Genomic DNA, 17,249 nt, shown 5'->3' with positions numbered 1-17,249 from the left:
ACTTAGTAAGGAGTTACTATAATCTCGTAAAATAACATAGTAATTATCGTAACTCAAAGTGGCTACAGAATAAGTTATTCTGTAGCCAGCTACAGGATAGTAGTTCTATATATATATATATATATATATATATATATATATATATATATATATATATATATATATATATATATATATATATATTACACGAGTACGCAAAACAAGAAAATTCTCTCTGCTTCTTTGCTTATTTGCTTATATACCAAGATGCAAATCGCCGTCCACACGCTCCATAGATGGGGAACCAAAACGCAGCCAATATACCTGAAGGTGCACGAGATTATTTTCAACGCTATATTAATCTCACAAACAAAAAACAATGAATTGTTGCTTATTTTTTCTCTATCTGGGTGAAGTTAATAACATCATACTGGTTTCTTTATTTCAAATAAAATAGTTTGAATTATGTGTTTTAATGTTAATTATTTGTGATGACGTGAGATTCTATAGATATTTTACTTGTGTGGTTGTATGTCATGAGATGTTTTACCCTTAGCAATGCACGGGCACTCAACTAGTAAAAGAAAAAAAATCAGGTAGTCTTATACTCTACTCCCTCTGTTCCAAATTATAAGACGTTTTGGCTTTTCTAAATTCGTATATTTTGCTACGTACCTAGATATATATGTTATGTCTAGATATATAGTAAAAACTATGAGCCTAGAAATGTCGAAACGTCTTATAATTTGGGACAGAGGAAGTATCTATCTATTAACTAAAAAACTTTGTATAGGGTACCTCACTGACCCCATTACAAAAATAGTTTTGTACTCCCTCCATTCTAAACTATAAGACATTTTGCCTTTTCTAGATATATTATTTTTTATGTACTTAAATATACACTATATCTACATACATAATAAGAGAAACGTATCTACAAAAGTCAAAATGTCTTATAATTTGGAACAGAGGGAATATATACGTGGCGTTGATGACTTGAGATATGACAGTGTTGATGTGGACATGACAAATCACCCAAAAAAAAAGGCAGAAATTATGAGGCCGAGAAGCCGGTCTCACATTCTCTCTTTCTCCTTTCTCCACCACTCGGGCCATGTTTCTCATGTCTCACCCTATCTCCACTAATTGGCTCTGATCTCCTCCTAACACCAAAGCTCCCACTTCCCTATCATCCTCCGCCTCCCACCAGCTTCGTCCTCTTGCGCACCCCCGACAACATGCCCTCCTTACTACACCGTCCTTCACCACCATCGGCTTCTATGTCCAACTAGTGCAAACATTCCTACCTCCCACGGCCTGACCACCGCCCCGCCCCTTGTGGTCCCACTACCCCCACCAGTGCTGCCTCCCACCACACCCCTAGAGGCTCCCATCTCTTCACAGTGCTAATGTCCCTACCTCACACACGATCCCACCGCTAGCTGGCCCTGTCTCCTCTAGCGCTCCTACCCGCCCCTTCCATAATGACCTCCACCTCCCAAAGGAGGAGGAGGAGGAGATCTTGCCCCGGGAGCCTGAAGAAGGCGGCTTTCATGCGGTTGTTGTAGTACCAGCATGGCGGCGAGGGAAGATGGATGTCAAAGTGTGGATGCGCACTAATAGAGGTGTGCTGGCTTGAGGGGAAGCACAAGGAGAAGGATGGGAGCCCATGGTCATCAGCCATGGTTAATATTTTTTTTTCATTTTCTATAAACTTGGGTCACATTTAGTTAATTTTGACTTAGGACAAAACTAAAACAAAAGTTATAATTTGAAGGAACATATTATTGTTCACTTTATTCCAATATATATGTTCATTGTTCCAAATGTTGCACAAAATTTGATGTTCATGTTTTATACATGAGGATTAAATTAACTTTTGTCATGTTATATTAGCCTTTAATTTTATATGTAGAATATAGGTACTATATGTAACTATGGATTAACTAGGATGAATAGTCAATTCGGCATAAATAAATATTATTATTGAAATACGACACAATGCCTAAATTTTTTCGAATCAAATAGATTTATTGATGATGTGACAATACATATTTCTGTTCACGTGCCCTCTTTGCTGTCCGCGCTCATTCCCAATCATTTACAATTTACATGAAGCCCTCACCTAATACACTGTTCGGATCTGAGTTCTCAGCAGCAATAATTAATGCCTTCAGGGTAACAATATGTATAGAAACTTTCAAGAATCCTTTCAAGATACTGAGAAAATAAATAGCATGGAAAATTTCAAGGGTCTTCATTAACTACAAAGGTCACTATGAATCTTGAGAATTAGATGGCACATACCTACAGACATAGCAAATACGAGATGATGAATGAGAACCGCTAGAGGCAGAAGAAGTACACTTGCTTACGTTAGCCACTAAAACCGGTTTAATCAGAAAGTTAATATATACACAATAGGTGAACAATTCTGCATTTGATACACAAGCCGTTGCTTCCACCATCTTCGATCTGATCATTTTGTGAACGGGATTGTCAATTGATCAAGCAAAAGTTTTTGCCACTGAAAGTCAGAATGGTTAAAAACTGTATTAGAGGCAGGGTTAGAAGCAAGACCAAAAGATCCTAATGAATAAAGTTTCAGGGAGATTCACATGCAAACAAAATTACCATGCTGTGCATATGCACAAACAGTCATGACTGAGACTAACTAGAAGTCCCTAACCCTAATCAAATAAAATGAAAATATATTTCAGAATAAATCTAATGATATTTATTTAATACCATAAAGATTTGTAGATTTTTTATATAAATGTGAACAAACTTGAGATAGTTTGATTTGATACTATGCTAAAGTTAGGTTATTTTTGGGAGGAATATTATTGCTATCAAATCGATTACTGCGGTTATCTTCTTCAGCCCAAAAAAAATTGCAACAGAAGGAATATATCGATTGCTACCTACTTTGTGCTGATGTTCAATAATTAGAAATGTTGTGGACATCAAAATTAACTAATTATAAGTCAAATTTGCTATCCAAAACATCATCTAACTATAAGACGTTATGATCTAGATACAATATGTATCTAGACATAGTGTATGTCTAAGTGCATAGCAAAATTTTGAAATAGCCAAAACGTCTAAATACATAGTAACGTCCTATAATTATAGTGTATCTAGACGTTTTGGCTTTTTTAGATACTCTATGTCTTACACTATAATTATAGTAGTAACTGTACTCCCTCTATAATTATAGTAACGTCTTACACTATAATTATGTCTAGATACGTCCTATAATTATAGTGGCTTTTAGATACACTATAGTTAACGTCTAGATACAAAATATCTAGATACTTAGTGTATCTAAAAAAGTCAAAACTTCTTATAATTTGGAATAGAGGGAGTAGCATTCGTAGTAGGTGACAGAACTTCGCGCAAACATTGTCACACCCCAAAATTTCTAATTTTGGGTTGTGCATAGAAAACACTAATTAAAATAAATGTTTTGATATTTGGATAAAATTTACCAATCTTAGTTTGAACTAGCGTTAATTTAGTTATAGGAAAAATGTAAATTTTCAAACTTTTCCAAATTAATTTGACAGGCTATTGCTTGATGTGATGCTTGGTTGTTGATTTATTTCATGTTGTGAGAAAAGATTTTTAAAATACGTTTAGTAAGTCGATCTTCTTTCTCCAGCAATTCTTAGTCTTTCTCACGCATCAAATTCCTTGTTTTCCAACTTAATATTTGCTTGAGAAGTATCCTAAAATATTTTTCATGAAATCCAAATCACTCCTTCCTGCTCACTATTTATCAACCTATCACCATGGATACCTCGGGAATTTCTTTGGCTTTTTCCGAAACTTGTTCCCACTTGTTTGTGAGCATAATCTAATTTTTAAATGTTCCAAAATATCTTTTCATGAGCTCCAAATACTTTATTTGGGTTCGTCTTGTTCTAAAATATCTCTGAGAATTTTCCCTGAATTTTTGGAGCCTTCGGAGTATTTTTCTTGGCTTAAAATTCAATTCTGGACTTTTCTAGAATTATTTTATCCATGAAATTAATTAATTCTGAAAATAATAAAATATCTCAGATTTTCTCATGCCCAAAGGCCCATGTCTTTATTTACTAATGGACTTTAATAATTAATTAGGCCTATTAGTAAAGGTGGAGGGTGCAACATCAATTAGTACCATATTGCTAGTCGATGTAGATGTGTGGAGTTCTTCGCCCTATATATATGTACCAACCTCTTGGGCTAAGCACACCAAAACTACCGTATGAGGAGCCCCTAGTTTGGGAAATCCTTCGTGTAGTAAATTAATATTTCAACTCTCCTTGTCATGCCATCATCGGCCAACTCCGGCGAGCTTTTCCGGCCATATTCGTCCTCGTCTCCGGGTCCAGGAAAAAGATGAGGTGAGTTACAAGTTCGCCATGAGTTAATTAAAGTTCTGCCATCGATCTTTTAATCCCCGCCGTTTCTTCATTTTAACTCCGATTTGATCCGTTCAATTTGCGTTGGGTTCGTAATTTTGTAATCTACGTGTTAGTGTCCTTGTTAGCTCAGTTCTAGTTATTAAATTTCGAGTTCATGTTTAGTACATTAATAGTCTATAGGAAAACTTGGAAAATTCATATCTTGCTCGTTTTAGATCCGATTTCGGTGAATTTCATGTCTATGTGATCGTGGTGACGAGTAGAATGTTTTTATACACTTTTCAAACTATTTTCTTGCTGGTGGTGTATTGTTCTAATTATAGCCCTTTGTTTGCTTCGTGCATGATTGCTCGGATGTTTGTATGTTGCTGCTTGGTGTTGATTGATCGAGTTCAGACGGTGAGGTTTACGTTGGTGATCAAGAGAACTTCTACGACCAGCAAGACTTTCAGGAGAACTTTGATCAAGGCAAGTATAGCTAGGGACCTTTCTTGTTGTCCTATTCATGATGCTCACTAAAATACATATGCATGTGTCTTCCTTGCTACCTATGGTAGGATTTCCTAGCTTTTGAATACTCAATTACCTTGTCACCCTGGGAGGTTTGCATTGAGTAGTTCTATTGCTAGTGCAACAATCATGATCTTGAAACTTGATTAATGAATATGCTATAAACATAAACAAGATGACTTTTAGCAACAGAAGGACTTGTCTTGTAACTGATTATCCGGGATTTAACGTACAGCTGTGAGAGCTATATGGCTCTGGCTTTAGTTGCTTGAGAAACCCTTTTCTAGCTGGTTAGAGGTCTGCGAGTTGGGTATAGGACAGCCTCTGTCCTGTTGAGCCTAGCTATGGAAGCGACCTTTTATATTATTGGAAGGGGGGTTCCTATATCTGATGACCCTGCGGCCCTAGCCGGTTAGACGAGCTCTTGGGTGGCTTTATATGGTTTTTGGTGTTTTAGGAGTAATTAACCCACTCATTTGGGAAACATGACTCACAGTGAAAGTGTACACCTCTGCGCAGAGTTAACAAACTGGTATACTAGCCGTGCTCACGGATACGAGCGACCTTGGAACACTTACATTAAGGGATAATGACTTTTACTTATTAAGATGATCATTTACGTTAATTGTTTAAGATATTGATTATTCATGTTCCTTGATCATGTGTAAATGGGTTTTGCTACCACCTTGATGCTAATAAATGTTAAATTGGATGATCAATTAATTGCTAACCGCAGTAAACCAGTGTCAGCTTATTGAGCCTCATAAACCCCTGGCTATATTTGTTGAGTTCGACATGGACTCACTCTTGCTATTTCCCGACCTCAAGAAGAGTTTAGGCTTGTGATCAACCAGTCAGTTGGATCCAGTGGAGTGAAGTCTGCACCCGGAGATCAGAGTTGTCTATCCATTGATTGCTTTCTAAGGTTATCTCTTTTGCTAAGTTCGCTATATATTAAGCATTAGGAATTGATACTGCCCCTTCATTTGTAGCTATATGTGAGATTTGATTTCCAGGGCTCACATATGGTGTGCATTCAGCTTTGTCCTTGAAACCAAGTGTTACACAATGGTATCAGAGCAATGCTGACTGTAGGACGCAAGCCTAGTTAGTATTGGACATTTTCTAAAACCTTATTTTTTGCAAAACTATTTTATTATTCATTGGCTCTTGAATTTTTGACTATATCTCATTCCTTGTCCTCTTCTTGATAGCTTCCTTTGAGCTATTAACTTCTTACCTCCATAAACTTTTGTTTATATTGTTTTACTAAAAGTTTTCTGACCATGTCTTGTTCAAATCTCGATGGCCTTTCATCATCTATCTACCCTTTAGGATGACCACCATAATTGAAGAAGTATGAGTAGTCTCGGTGATGTGCTGCGTGTTTGTTTTGCTTGATTTGTTTGGTGTGTTGCTTGTGTGTCATCCATGTTCTCTAAGGAAGACCGCAAAAGTAAGGTTTTGAAGTCAAGCAAAGTCCTTGTTAAGTGGGGTAGTGTCTCCTGCCAACAATAACAAGTCCTGAGTATCTCAAAGCGACAAGGCATGAAGAATTAAAGATTAAACTTTACCTTTCTTGTCATCTTTTGGCTAACCTCAATCCATGTCATATATCACATCAATCTCAAATCAATGGAGCATGAAGACTCGAAGATTAGTCTTACCCGTCTCTCTAGTCTTTAAATCTCGTTTCTACCTTATTCTGTCTTCAGCTTATACCTTTGTTTTTGGGTTACCAAAAAACCATGGAAAAATTCTAGACAACAGTAGACTTCAATATCTTTCTCTGGCCGCAAGAATTACTCTCATAAATATTATATATTTGGAGTTATGAAAATCACAAGATGATGCATCTGTGCTGTCAGAAATCTGGAGCAGTCTGTGGTATTCTGGTCATAACGCGATTTTGGTTCTTGCAAAGTATATGAAATTTTTCTGGAGATAACTACACTTCTGTACCATTCATATGCCGCTGGAATCACCTTTATAGCTATTTTCCTTTTGGAGATATAATCATCGCAAGTTGAAGTTTCTGTATAGTCTAAAATATGGAACTGTTTTTGTTGTGCACTGTTTTTGACCAATTTATCTACCGAATCTGGAAAAGTGTTCTATAAGAAATCTGTATAGGACTTGATAAGCTTTCCAACGGTGTAAAGTATGACATTATTGGATTTTTAGAACTGGAGTGAGTTGTTTTTCTGGACTGCTGTTTTTCATCTCGCGAGAAAATTTCAGATTACTTGATTTTACCCCGACACAGAAGTTCTTTGGAGTGACAGGAGGACATGGTGATAATTATCTCACTTAGAAGAAGATGCAAGCTAACCTTTGGTGCACCTAGTTGATCTTTTCTTAAGGAGGGTAGCTAAGATAAAGAAGTTATAAGACAAAGGTTTCATGCATTCAAGCATTTTCACTTGGAGCTCGGGTATTCATGAGGATTGGTCTTTACTTTGAGCTATCATCCTTTTGGTGTTCAGGCTTGAACTCAAGAACTATCTCTATCCATCTTGTTATCGCTTGTGTATCCTCGATCCTTGTTTTTACATCTCATGAATCGCCAATCAAAGGAGTGTGGAGGCATGAAGATCCGTTCTATCTTTCTCTCTAGTCTCTACGAATCTCGGGACGAGATTCTTGTTAAGTGGGGTAGAATTGTCACATCCCAAAATTTCTAAATTTGGGTTGTGCATAGAAAACACTAATTAAAATAAATGTTTTGATATTTGGATAAAATTTACCAATCTTAGTTTGAACTAGCGTTAATTTAGTTATAGGAAAAATGTGAATTTTCAAACTTTTCCAAATTAATTTGACGGGCTATTGCTTGATGTGATGCTTGGTTGTTGATTTATTTCATGTTGTGAGAAAAGATTTTTAAAATGCGTTTAGTAAGTTGATCTTCTTTCTCCAGCAATTCTTAGTCTTTCTCACGGATCAAATTTCTTGTTTTCCAACTTAATATTTGCTTGAGAAGTATCCTAAAATCTTTTTCATGAAATCCAAATCACTCCTTCCTGCTCACTATTCATCAACCTATCTCCATGGATACCTCAGGAATTTCTTTGGTTTTTTCCGAAACTTGTTCCCACTTGTTTGTGAGCATAATCTAATTTTTAAATGCTCCAAAATATCTTTTCATGAGCTCCAAATACTTTATTTGGGTTCGTCTTGTTCTAAAATATCTCTGAGAATTTTTCCTGAATTTTCGGAGCCTTCAGAGTATTTTTCGTGGCTTAAAATTCAATTCTGGACTTTTCTAGAATTATTTTATCCATGAAATTAATTAATTCCGAAAATAATAAAATATCTCAGATTTCCTCATGCCCAAAGGCCTATGTCTTTATTTACTAATGGGCTTTAATAATTAATTAGGCCTATTAGTAAAGGTGGAGGGTGCAACATCAATTAGTACAATATTGCTAGTCGATGTAGATGTGGGGAGTTCTCTGCCCTATATATATGTACCAACCCCTTGGGCTAAGCACACCAAAACTACCGTATGAGGAGCCCCTAGTTTGGGAAATCCTTCGTGTAGTAAATTGATATTTCAACTATCCTTGTCATGCCATTATCAGCCAAGTCCGGCGAGCTTTTACGGCCATCTTCGTCCTCATCTCCGGATCCAGGAAAAAGATGAGGTGAGTTACAAGTTCACCATGAGTTAATTACAGTTGTGCCATCGATCTTTTAATCCCCGCTGTTTCTTCATTTTAACTCCGATTTGATCCGTTCAACTTGCGTTGGGTTCGTAATTTCATAATTTCGTAATCTACGTGTTAGTGTCCTTGTTATCTCAGTTCTAGTTATTAAATTTTGAGTTCATGTTTAGTACATTAATAATCTATAGGAAAACTTGGAAAATTCATATCTTGCTCGTTTTAGATCCGATTTCGGTGAATTTCACGTCTATGTGATCTTGGTGACGAGTAGAATGTTTTTATACACTTTTCAAATTGTTTTCTTGCTGGTGGTGTATGGTTCTGATTATAGCCCTTTGTTTGCTTCGTGCATGATTGCTCGGATGTTTGTATGTTGCTGCTTGGTGTTGATTGATCGAGTTCAGACGGTGAGGTTTACGTTGGTGATCAAGAGAACTTCTACGACCAGCAAGACTTTCAGGAGAACTTTGATCAAGGCAAGTATAGCTAGAGACCTTCCTTGTTGTCCTATTCATGATGCTCACTAAAATACATATGCATGTGTCTTCCTTGCTACCTATGGTAGGATTTCCTAGCTTTTGAATACTCAATTACCTTGTCACCCTGGGAGGTTTGCATTGGGTAGTTCTATTGCTAGTGCAACAATCATGATCTTAAAACTTGATTAATGAATATGCTATAAACATAAACAAGATGACTTTTAGCAACAGAAGGACTTGTCTTGTAACTGATTATCCGGGATTTAACGTACAGTTGTGAGGGCTATATGGCTCTGGCTTTAGTTGCTTGAGAAACCCTTTTCTAGCTAGTTAGAAGTCTGCGAGTTGGGTATAGGACAGCCTCTATCCTGTTGAGCCTAGCTATGGAAGCAGCCTTTTATATTATTGGAAGGGAGATTCCTATATATATGATGACCCTGCGGCCCTGGCCGGTTAGACGAGCTCTTGGGTGGCTTTATATGGTTTCCGGTGTTTTGGGAGTAAGTAACCCACTCATTTGGGAAACATGACTCACAGTGAAAGTGTACACCTCTGCGTAGAGTTAACAAACTAGTATACTAGCCGTGCTCACGGATATGAGCGACCTTGGAATACTTACATTAAGGGATAATAACTTTTACTTGTTAAGATGATCATTTACGTTAATTGTTTAAGATATTGATTATTCATGTTCATTGATCATGTGTAGCAGCACTGTTTTGCACTATAGCATAAAGATGTTTCGGATTCTGAGGCACCAAATAAACTTTAAAAAGACTGAAGCAGGTGAAGCTAAAACATTTTGGCCCCGTTTGGCATGGCACCAGCTCTGACTTCTTGCGGCTCATTGTAACACCCTAAAAATTACTCTTTTTGAAATAGGGTTAAAAAGATTTAATTTTAGATTTTTGTGCTCATTAAAACATAGGAAATAAAAATTTTCATGAAATTAAAATTTATTATAAGGTTTAGAAACATGTTGGTGCATACATGCTGCTGCATATTTATTTTTATGATGCTTGGGTTTGATCAAATTTTAAAAGAATTTGAATTTAAATTGAAATTGGGTTTGAAAATGTGTTTAAGAAAATAGAAAAGGAAAAAACTCTCTTTCCCCTCTCCCCTCCTATTCGGCCCAAAGCCAGCTGCCCTAGCCTGCCCTCTCTCCCTCACTGCCTTTCCCCACGTGGGCTTCTTCCCTGGCACCGGCCCAGCTCTTCCTTATCCCCGCGCGGTCCGCTTCCCTCCATCCGCAAAGCAGGCCGGCCCACTCCCTTTTCTTCTCTCCCCGCGCTGGCAAGCCTGCTCCCTTTCCCTCTTTGTCTGGCTGATAGCCCGACCCCACCTCTTCTCTCGCCAATGAGCCGGGCCCCCACGTCAGTCCCACCTTCTTCCTCCTCTCGTCACCGAGCCGGACTGCTCCCACCACCTAGCCCGTCTCCGCCTCCGCCTACACCTCTGCGTTGTTGTGCCTCCCAAGCACCCTAGCCCCCTTAAATAGGAGCGCTATGCTGCCCACATTGCCCCACATAACCCTAGCTTTGCCTAGCACCAGCCGCCACCACATTTGGATCTCACCGTGTGGAGCTCGACGCGATCGGGACGCCTCCGTAGCTTCACCGTCGCTCTGAGCCTCTACCAAGCTTCGCATGGTGGTAAGGAACCCTCTGAAGCCGTCTTCCCCTCGCTCCCCCGCTCTCTACTGCGTGTACAACCTCGCCGTCATTACTGAGCCGCTGTTGCTCGAGTAACGCCATCTCTGGTGCTTGGAAGCCCTTACCGATGCCCTAGTCACGTTCGCCGTAATCTCCGCTCCATCCTCATGTCTTTCCCGTGATCTATGGTGGCCAGGAGTGTCTAACCGAGCCGCACCGGTGCGAAGCTTGTCGATTTCCATGGCACCGCCGTCTGCCAGAGCTGCTCCGATGACACCATTTCTTCCCCTTTGCTTTTTAGCCGTTGGATCTCCAAGCAACGCTCGGGATTATATCTCGGCGTACCATTTCGTTACGGTGCACGACATAGTCGTAGACCCCGCCCACCGGACACGTCAGCTGGCCATGTAAGCCGGTCCACCACTGGTCCACCAGCTTGAACCAACCCTATCCTGCCACATGTGCACACGTGGACGCCACATCGTCACCGTCGCTGACTGCGTGGCTATTTTGCTAAAGAGACCCCCTGTTCCATTGAAATCAACCCGCCATCCCCTTCCTTTTCAAAAGTAATTCAAAATATGCCCCTGATTCTTATGTTTTTAACCCTGGATTTTTTTAAATGACACCCGGCCCACAGGACTGTTTTAATTCAGTTTTTAATATGAAATTGATTTCAAAATATTTACAAAATTGCCACTACCTTGTGTAGGCCATATCTTCTCCGTTTTAACTCCGATTTGACCCGTTCAACTTGCCTTAGGTTCGTAATTTCATAATCTACATGTTCACACTACTGTTAGATATGTTTTCAACTTTTAAAATTTAAGGTTAGATTTAATCTATTATTTTATTAAAGGAAATCTTGTTTAATTCATAACTTTTCGTTATAGCTCCTATTAGAGTGCTTTTCGCGGCTGTGTGTTTCTAGCAAGACGTAGATTCATTTTATAAACTTTTCATCTTGATTTTATGTTTGGTGTACTATTCTAATTTAGATCTATTGTTTGCTTCGTGTATGATTGCATGGATGCTTGTGTGGTGTTTTATGACCATGTCCAGTCGGTGAGAAGTACATTGATGAAATAGAAGACGTTGGTGATCCAGAAGAAGTCTTTTGGAGGTTACAATTCAGTAGAAGGATCTGAGTTTTAAGACAAGTATAGCATGGGATCATCCTTGTTTCCTATCAACTTTAATACATTTAATTCATGCTGCATGTGTCTACCTTGGCAACCGTAGTAATTTTCCTAGCTATTTAATATCCTGGATTCCTTGTCACCTATGGGGTATTGCATTGGTTAGCATGATGCTGGTGCTCAACTGAAACCATGATCTTATAACTTGACTAATGGTATATGCAATAAACACTAAAAGATGCTTTTTAGCAACATGGAATCAGGGGACTAGAGCATTGGACTATTTTTATGGTGCTCTAGATTCCTCTCCCTAAGGACTTATCTGTAAGTGATCATCCGGGACTTATAGTATAGCTGTGAGGGCTACATGGATCTGACTTTAGCTCAGTATGAGGACCTTTTTCTAGCTTGTTAGTGGTTACCTTTATTAGCGTAAGAATGGCTTGACGAATCGGGTATAGTGCGGCCTCTGTCCCCTTATGTATAGGCTGCGCGTCATTGTGCCATCGGAAAGGGGGGCTCTACATCTATTTGTCGAGTGAATCTAATGACCCTAACTTGTTAGACGAACCTTTGAAAGGCTTCATAGTGAACCCTGCCGACCTTCCTTGGAAGTGGGTTAAGAGATTAGCTACCTCGGGTGAAAGGGTAAATCATGACTCACAGTGAAAGTGTACAACCTCTGCAGAGTGTAAAACTAGTATATTAGCCGTGCTCACGGTCATGAGCGATCTTGGAACATTTACGGAATAGATGATGAACGCTGATGATACTAATAATAAAGATGCTCACTAATGATTATTGTTTTTGCTATTCATTATTCATGTTTACCTGATCATGTGTTTACATGGGCTGGTGATAAACTTATTGCTACTCAATTGCTAAAATTGTGACAATTAAAAGCTAATCGCAGTTAAACCAGTGTCAGCCTTTTGAGTCTCATGAACCCCATGTTATATTTGTTGAGTACGACATGTACTTACGCTTGCTTTATTTTTCATATATTTGGAAAAAAAATCCTGGATGGGTATCAGATTGCTAAAGTTTGGAGGAATTAGGCTTGTGATCAACCAGTCAGTTGTTCCTGTGGATTAGAGTCTTCACCTGAAGATCGGTGTTGTCTTTCCGCTGTTTGCTGTCTAAGGTTATATCCTTTATACTAAGTATATTATATATTGAGCATTGTCTTTTGATATTACCCTTATTTGTAGCTATATGTGAGATTTGACTTTCTGGACTCACATATGGTGTGTATGGGGTTTTACTCTTAAAACCGGGTGCTACACTCCTCACAAGGAGCCCTACCAAACGGGAATTTAAAAAGGCTCCTTGCAAGGAGCCCAGAAGAGCCGGAGCTTTTTTTTGCCAAAAAAAAGTGTCTTCTCTTGGTTCTTGATTTGAAGACTCAAAATGACATCCTGCTACTCAAGAGCCTTCATAAACTTTTTAATAAGCTTGATATCCCTTGGGTGCATTTGATTTGGGAGAAGCATTACTGGTCGTCTACCTATCTAAGAAAATGAGGTTCTTTCTGGTGGAGAGACCTTCTTAAGCTCCAGCCAGTTTATAAGAGCATAGCCAGTGTTTCTCCCTACAGTGGTTCATTCTGCTTCTTATGGTTGGATCCCTGGCATGGACCTTCTCTTCAACAGATCTTCCCTGAGTTGTTCTCCTTTACCAGGAATCCAAAACATCTCGGTTCAAAGTGCAAGAGTAGCACTACAACTCCAATCTCTCTTCCACCTACCCCTTTCAATGGAGGCTTGTCAATACCAAGCTTTAATTTCTATTGTTCACACAGTTCAAGACACACAGGATGTATATATCTGGACTTATGTCTGGGGTTCATCTCTTTTCTGTTCCCGCAAGGCCTATAAAGCATCTAATAGGCCATGGACAAATTCATCCATTTTTTAGGTGGCTTTGGAAATCTTCCTATCAGAAAAAAAGAATTTTTTTCTGGTTACTTCTCAAGGATAGATTAAACACCAGAGGGTTTTTACGAAGGAAGAATATGGCCCTAGAGGACTATAATTGTGTCCTTTGCAGTCATAACATTGAGGAAAGTCTCCTTCATCTGTTCCTAGCCTGCCCTTTCGCTGCCCAATGTTGGAACACACTACATCTGCAAACTGGAGGTTTGATAGATCATTTTGATATTCTGGACAGTTTCAGGAGGCAGCTTGCAGTTCATTTTTTTTCCTGGAAATTAATGTTAATCTGCATGTCCTGGGCAATTTGGTCTGCGCGCATGGCAATGACCATATCTTCAGGAATAGACATGTTTCTCTTCGGCGATGCAAGCCAATTTTCAAGGATGAGTTTGCAGGTGTTATTCTCTGGACAAAGCAAGCACTTCGACCTTCACTTAGTTCATGGCTAGACAATTATGTGTAATTCTGCTAATTTTCGTTGTGTCTTTCTTTGTATCGTGAACCGGTACTTGTAACCTTTTGTTTATATTTTGTTTAACAAATCCTTGTAGGGGCAACCCCTCGTGTTTTCCTAAAAAAAATATTGGAAGGTGATAAATCAATACTACTAATGCCTACACCACATTGTCATAAAAAAAAATTCCTACACCACATGAAGTTTCCTCAATATGTGGTATCAGTAACAGTTCACTTCGGTTTAGTGCATGAAAAGCAAATGGCGTTTCAGTTCGTGAATAAAAGAAAAAAAACTGGTGTATCGTGTCGATTCGATGCAATGGTACGTAGACACCAATTTAACATATACTGAGTAATGTCGAAGAAGAAAGCGCACCTTTCGACGACTCCTGCACAAGCACGATATGCACGGCGGCGTTGTTGGGCGGCAGCTGCAGGCGGAGCGGCAGGAGCTTCCCGTTGATGGGGCTGCGCGAGCACATGATGACGTCGTCGAGCCCCGTCTCCTGCTTGAGCCTCTCCAGCAGCTCCTCCAGGCTCGTCCCGTTGAACGTCAAGTAGTGCGGCTCCTCGTCCGGCCTCACCTCCCCATTGCTGTCCCCGATGTGGTAGTGCACCGCTCGCCCCTCCACCTTGTGCATCGGCACAGAGAAGGAGTCCGTCGACTGCATGCACAGCACAGACAGACGCAACCGAGCCCGGCCGGCCGGCGAGATAGATGGTAATAAGTCACCATGGAAATCTCGTGCGCAAGCAATCTGCATGTCTTTGGCTGCTCAGGTGATTTGATCGGAGGCTGTGAGTAGTGTACGCACCTCGAGCCTGTACAGGCCGGGAGCGGGTGGCGCGATGTCGCCCGGCGGCGGCGGCGGGGGCTGCGCTCTGAACGGAGCCAAGTTCTCTTCGCGGTGGTGCGCCGGCGGGGGCGGTGGCCTCAGCGCCGACGTTGGCAAGGGAGCCGGAGACTGCGGGCGGGAGGGCGGTTTGTTGCTGTACGATGACGGAGTCGGGGAGGAAGCGAAGGGGTCGGCGTCGGTCTCGGCGGCGGCGGAGGAGGACGAGGAGTCGGGTCCCGTCGGCGGCGGGAGCGCCTGCACGATCTCCACGTCCCAGACCACCCACCCGCTGTGCCGGTGCGGCGCGTCGTGGGTGACGGAGTTCCGCCACGGCGGGAGCCCCGCGTTGGCGCGGAGGAAGTTGCCGTACCGGGTCCGGAGGCGCGCGGCGCGGGCGTGCGCGTTGGTGCCGGCGTCGTCGCGCACGGGCACCCACTCGACGGAGGAGTCGAGGCGGTGCGGCAGCGTCTGCAGCACCTTCCGGCCCGTGAAGCCGAGGAGGAAGGGCTCGTTTGAGGCGGAGAGGTAGCGGCCGTAGCGGCCGCGGAGGCGGAGCACGCCGGGGGCGTGCGGCACGGGCTCCACCACCCACCGCGCGTTCGGGGACGCCGCGTTCCGGTCCTGGATCACGTGCGCCTCGTCCTCGTCCGCGTACAGGTACTTGTCGTGGTGGCTCCGCAGCCGCACCGTCCTCGCGCGCTCGAACAGCTCCATCTCGACCGGTGACGATGCGTCGTCGTCGTCGTTTCTCTGCCGGCGCGGCGGCGGTGCGCCGCGGCGTGGTCCTTGTTGCGGTGCGCGATCCCTCAAGGACGGCCGAACACGGGGAGTGGGATTGGGCGGTGCGTGCTCCGGGCGTTCCGCGCGCGGCGAGGCTATTCTTGAGAAGGGACATGGCATGGCGCGCGGCGCGGGAGTACTGACTAAAGACTACTGAGCGGCGACGGATGCATGGGGGCTGGGATGTTTGACCGTTTTGAGCCGACCGTGTTGGTCATGGTCATGGCTAGCTACTATATAAAGGACTCGTTTGTTTCAGCTCCGACGGCTCCGGCTTTCATCGACATCGGTACTGTTTATGAAGCCGTTTTTCGCTCTCATATACTGTAGCAACACTGTTTATTGAAGCTGTTTTTCTCTCTCCTACTTTTTTTGTCTCACTGTTACTGGGCACTGTTCACGAAGCCGGCGGAGCTCGTTTTTGCAGCTCCTGCGGCTCCCGGCTACAGTGCGTGAACAGTGCCGGAGCCGGAGCACGCAGGAGCGGTGTCAAACTGGCCCTAAATCTGCCTGCTACAGTTTTTCTTTGAGAGAAATCTGTCTGCTATGTTGCTATGTGTAGAGCTGGGACTTGGCCGAGGGCAGGCCGTGACATAGTCTTTTGGCACGACTCAAAAGCACGACACGACACGACACAATATTTTGGGCCAGCATACAGCATGAATGCTAGCATTGGCTACATGGTCTGAGCCGTATTTTTTTTTGGGTGTGTTTAGGATACATGGCCAAACGGGCGGCCTGGCCCTGGCACAGCGCTGGCACTATGCGGCACGTCACTATAGCGGCACGACACTATGCGGCACGATGTTCTATCATGCCGTGCCGTCTCGGGCCACCGTGCCGAACTCTCGGTCCAGACACGGCACTGCGCACTACTAGAGAACAGACTTTAGAACGATGTCCCAATTTAGCATTAGCCTCGGTATTTTTTCCCCCGGGACTAAAGGACCCATTAGTCCCGGTTGGTAATACCAACCGGGACTAAAGGTCCCTGCCCAACGGTCGTCTGCGGGGCAGGGATCTTTAGTCCTGGTTTGGGTGATGCCCTGGGAATAAAGATTAATCTTTAGTCCCGGTTTGGCCCCCAAACCGGGACTAATTATCCCGGCCTATAATCCAGCTCATTTCTTCCTCCTCGAGCCCGAGCCATTCCATTCAAACTCACTGCCTCTATTCTTCAGCTTGCTGTTGTTCTTGCTCTCTCCCCCTCCATTGGTGTTGCTCTTCGATTTTGGAGGTAACAAACTTAATCCTCTTATGTTTTATCAGTAGCTTGTCTCATTTTGCGATGTAGATGCATATGTAACTTTATATGTTGGACTTTATTATGATTTGATATGTCATTTTTAGCTCAAAATCACATGATGATTTGCATATATGTTTGGATAATCAAAAGTTAAA

The 17,249-nt window shown here is 41.9% G+C and overlaps 1 protein-coding gene across 1 annotated transcript; it reads right to left on the bottom strand.

Annotated features, from left to right (window-relative positions):
* Positions 1–2,136: 2,136 nt before the first annotated feature.
* On the bottom strand, positions 2,137–15,941 carry LOC136551077 (uncharacterized). The gene is made up of 3 exons (XM_066542664.1): positions 15,048–15,941; positions 14,609–14,897; positions 2,137–2,506 (listed from the first exon to the last, which is right to left on the bottom strand). The coding sequence occupies exons 1-3, from the start codon at positions 15,780–15,782 to the stop codon at positions 2,487–2,489; spliced, it is 1,044 nt and encodes a 347-aa protein (XP_066398761.1). The 5' UTR covers positions 15,783–15,941; the 3' UTR covers positions 2,137–2,486.
* Between the last annotated feature and the right edge of the window lie 1,308 nt (positions 15,942–17,249).

The sequence above is a fragment of the Miscanthus floridulus genome, chromosome 4, assembly GCF_019320115.1.
Source record: "Miscanthus floridulus cultivar M001 chromosome 4, ASM1932011v1, whole genome shotgun sequence".
NCBI lineage: Eukaryota > Viridiplantae > Streptophyta > Magnoliopsida > Poales > Poaceae > Miscanthus > Miscanthus floridulus.
Note: the sequence above shows the minus strand (reverse complement) of the source record. Positions and strands in the feature narration are given on the sequence as shown.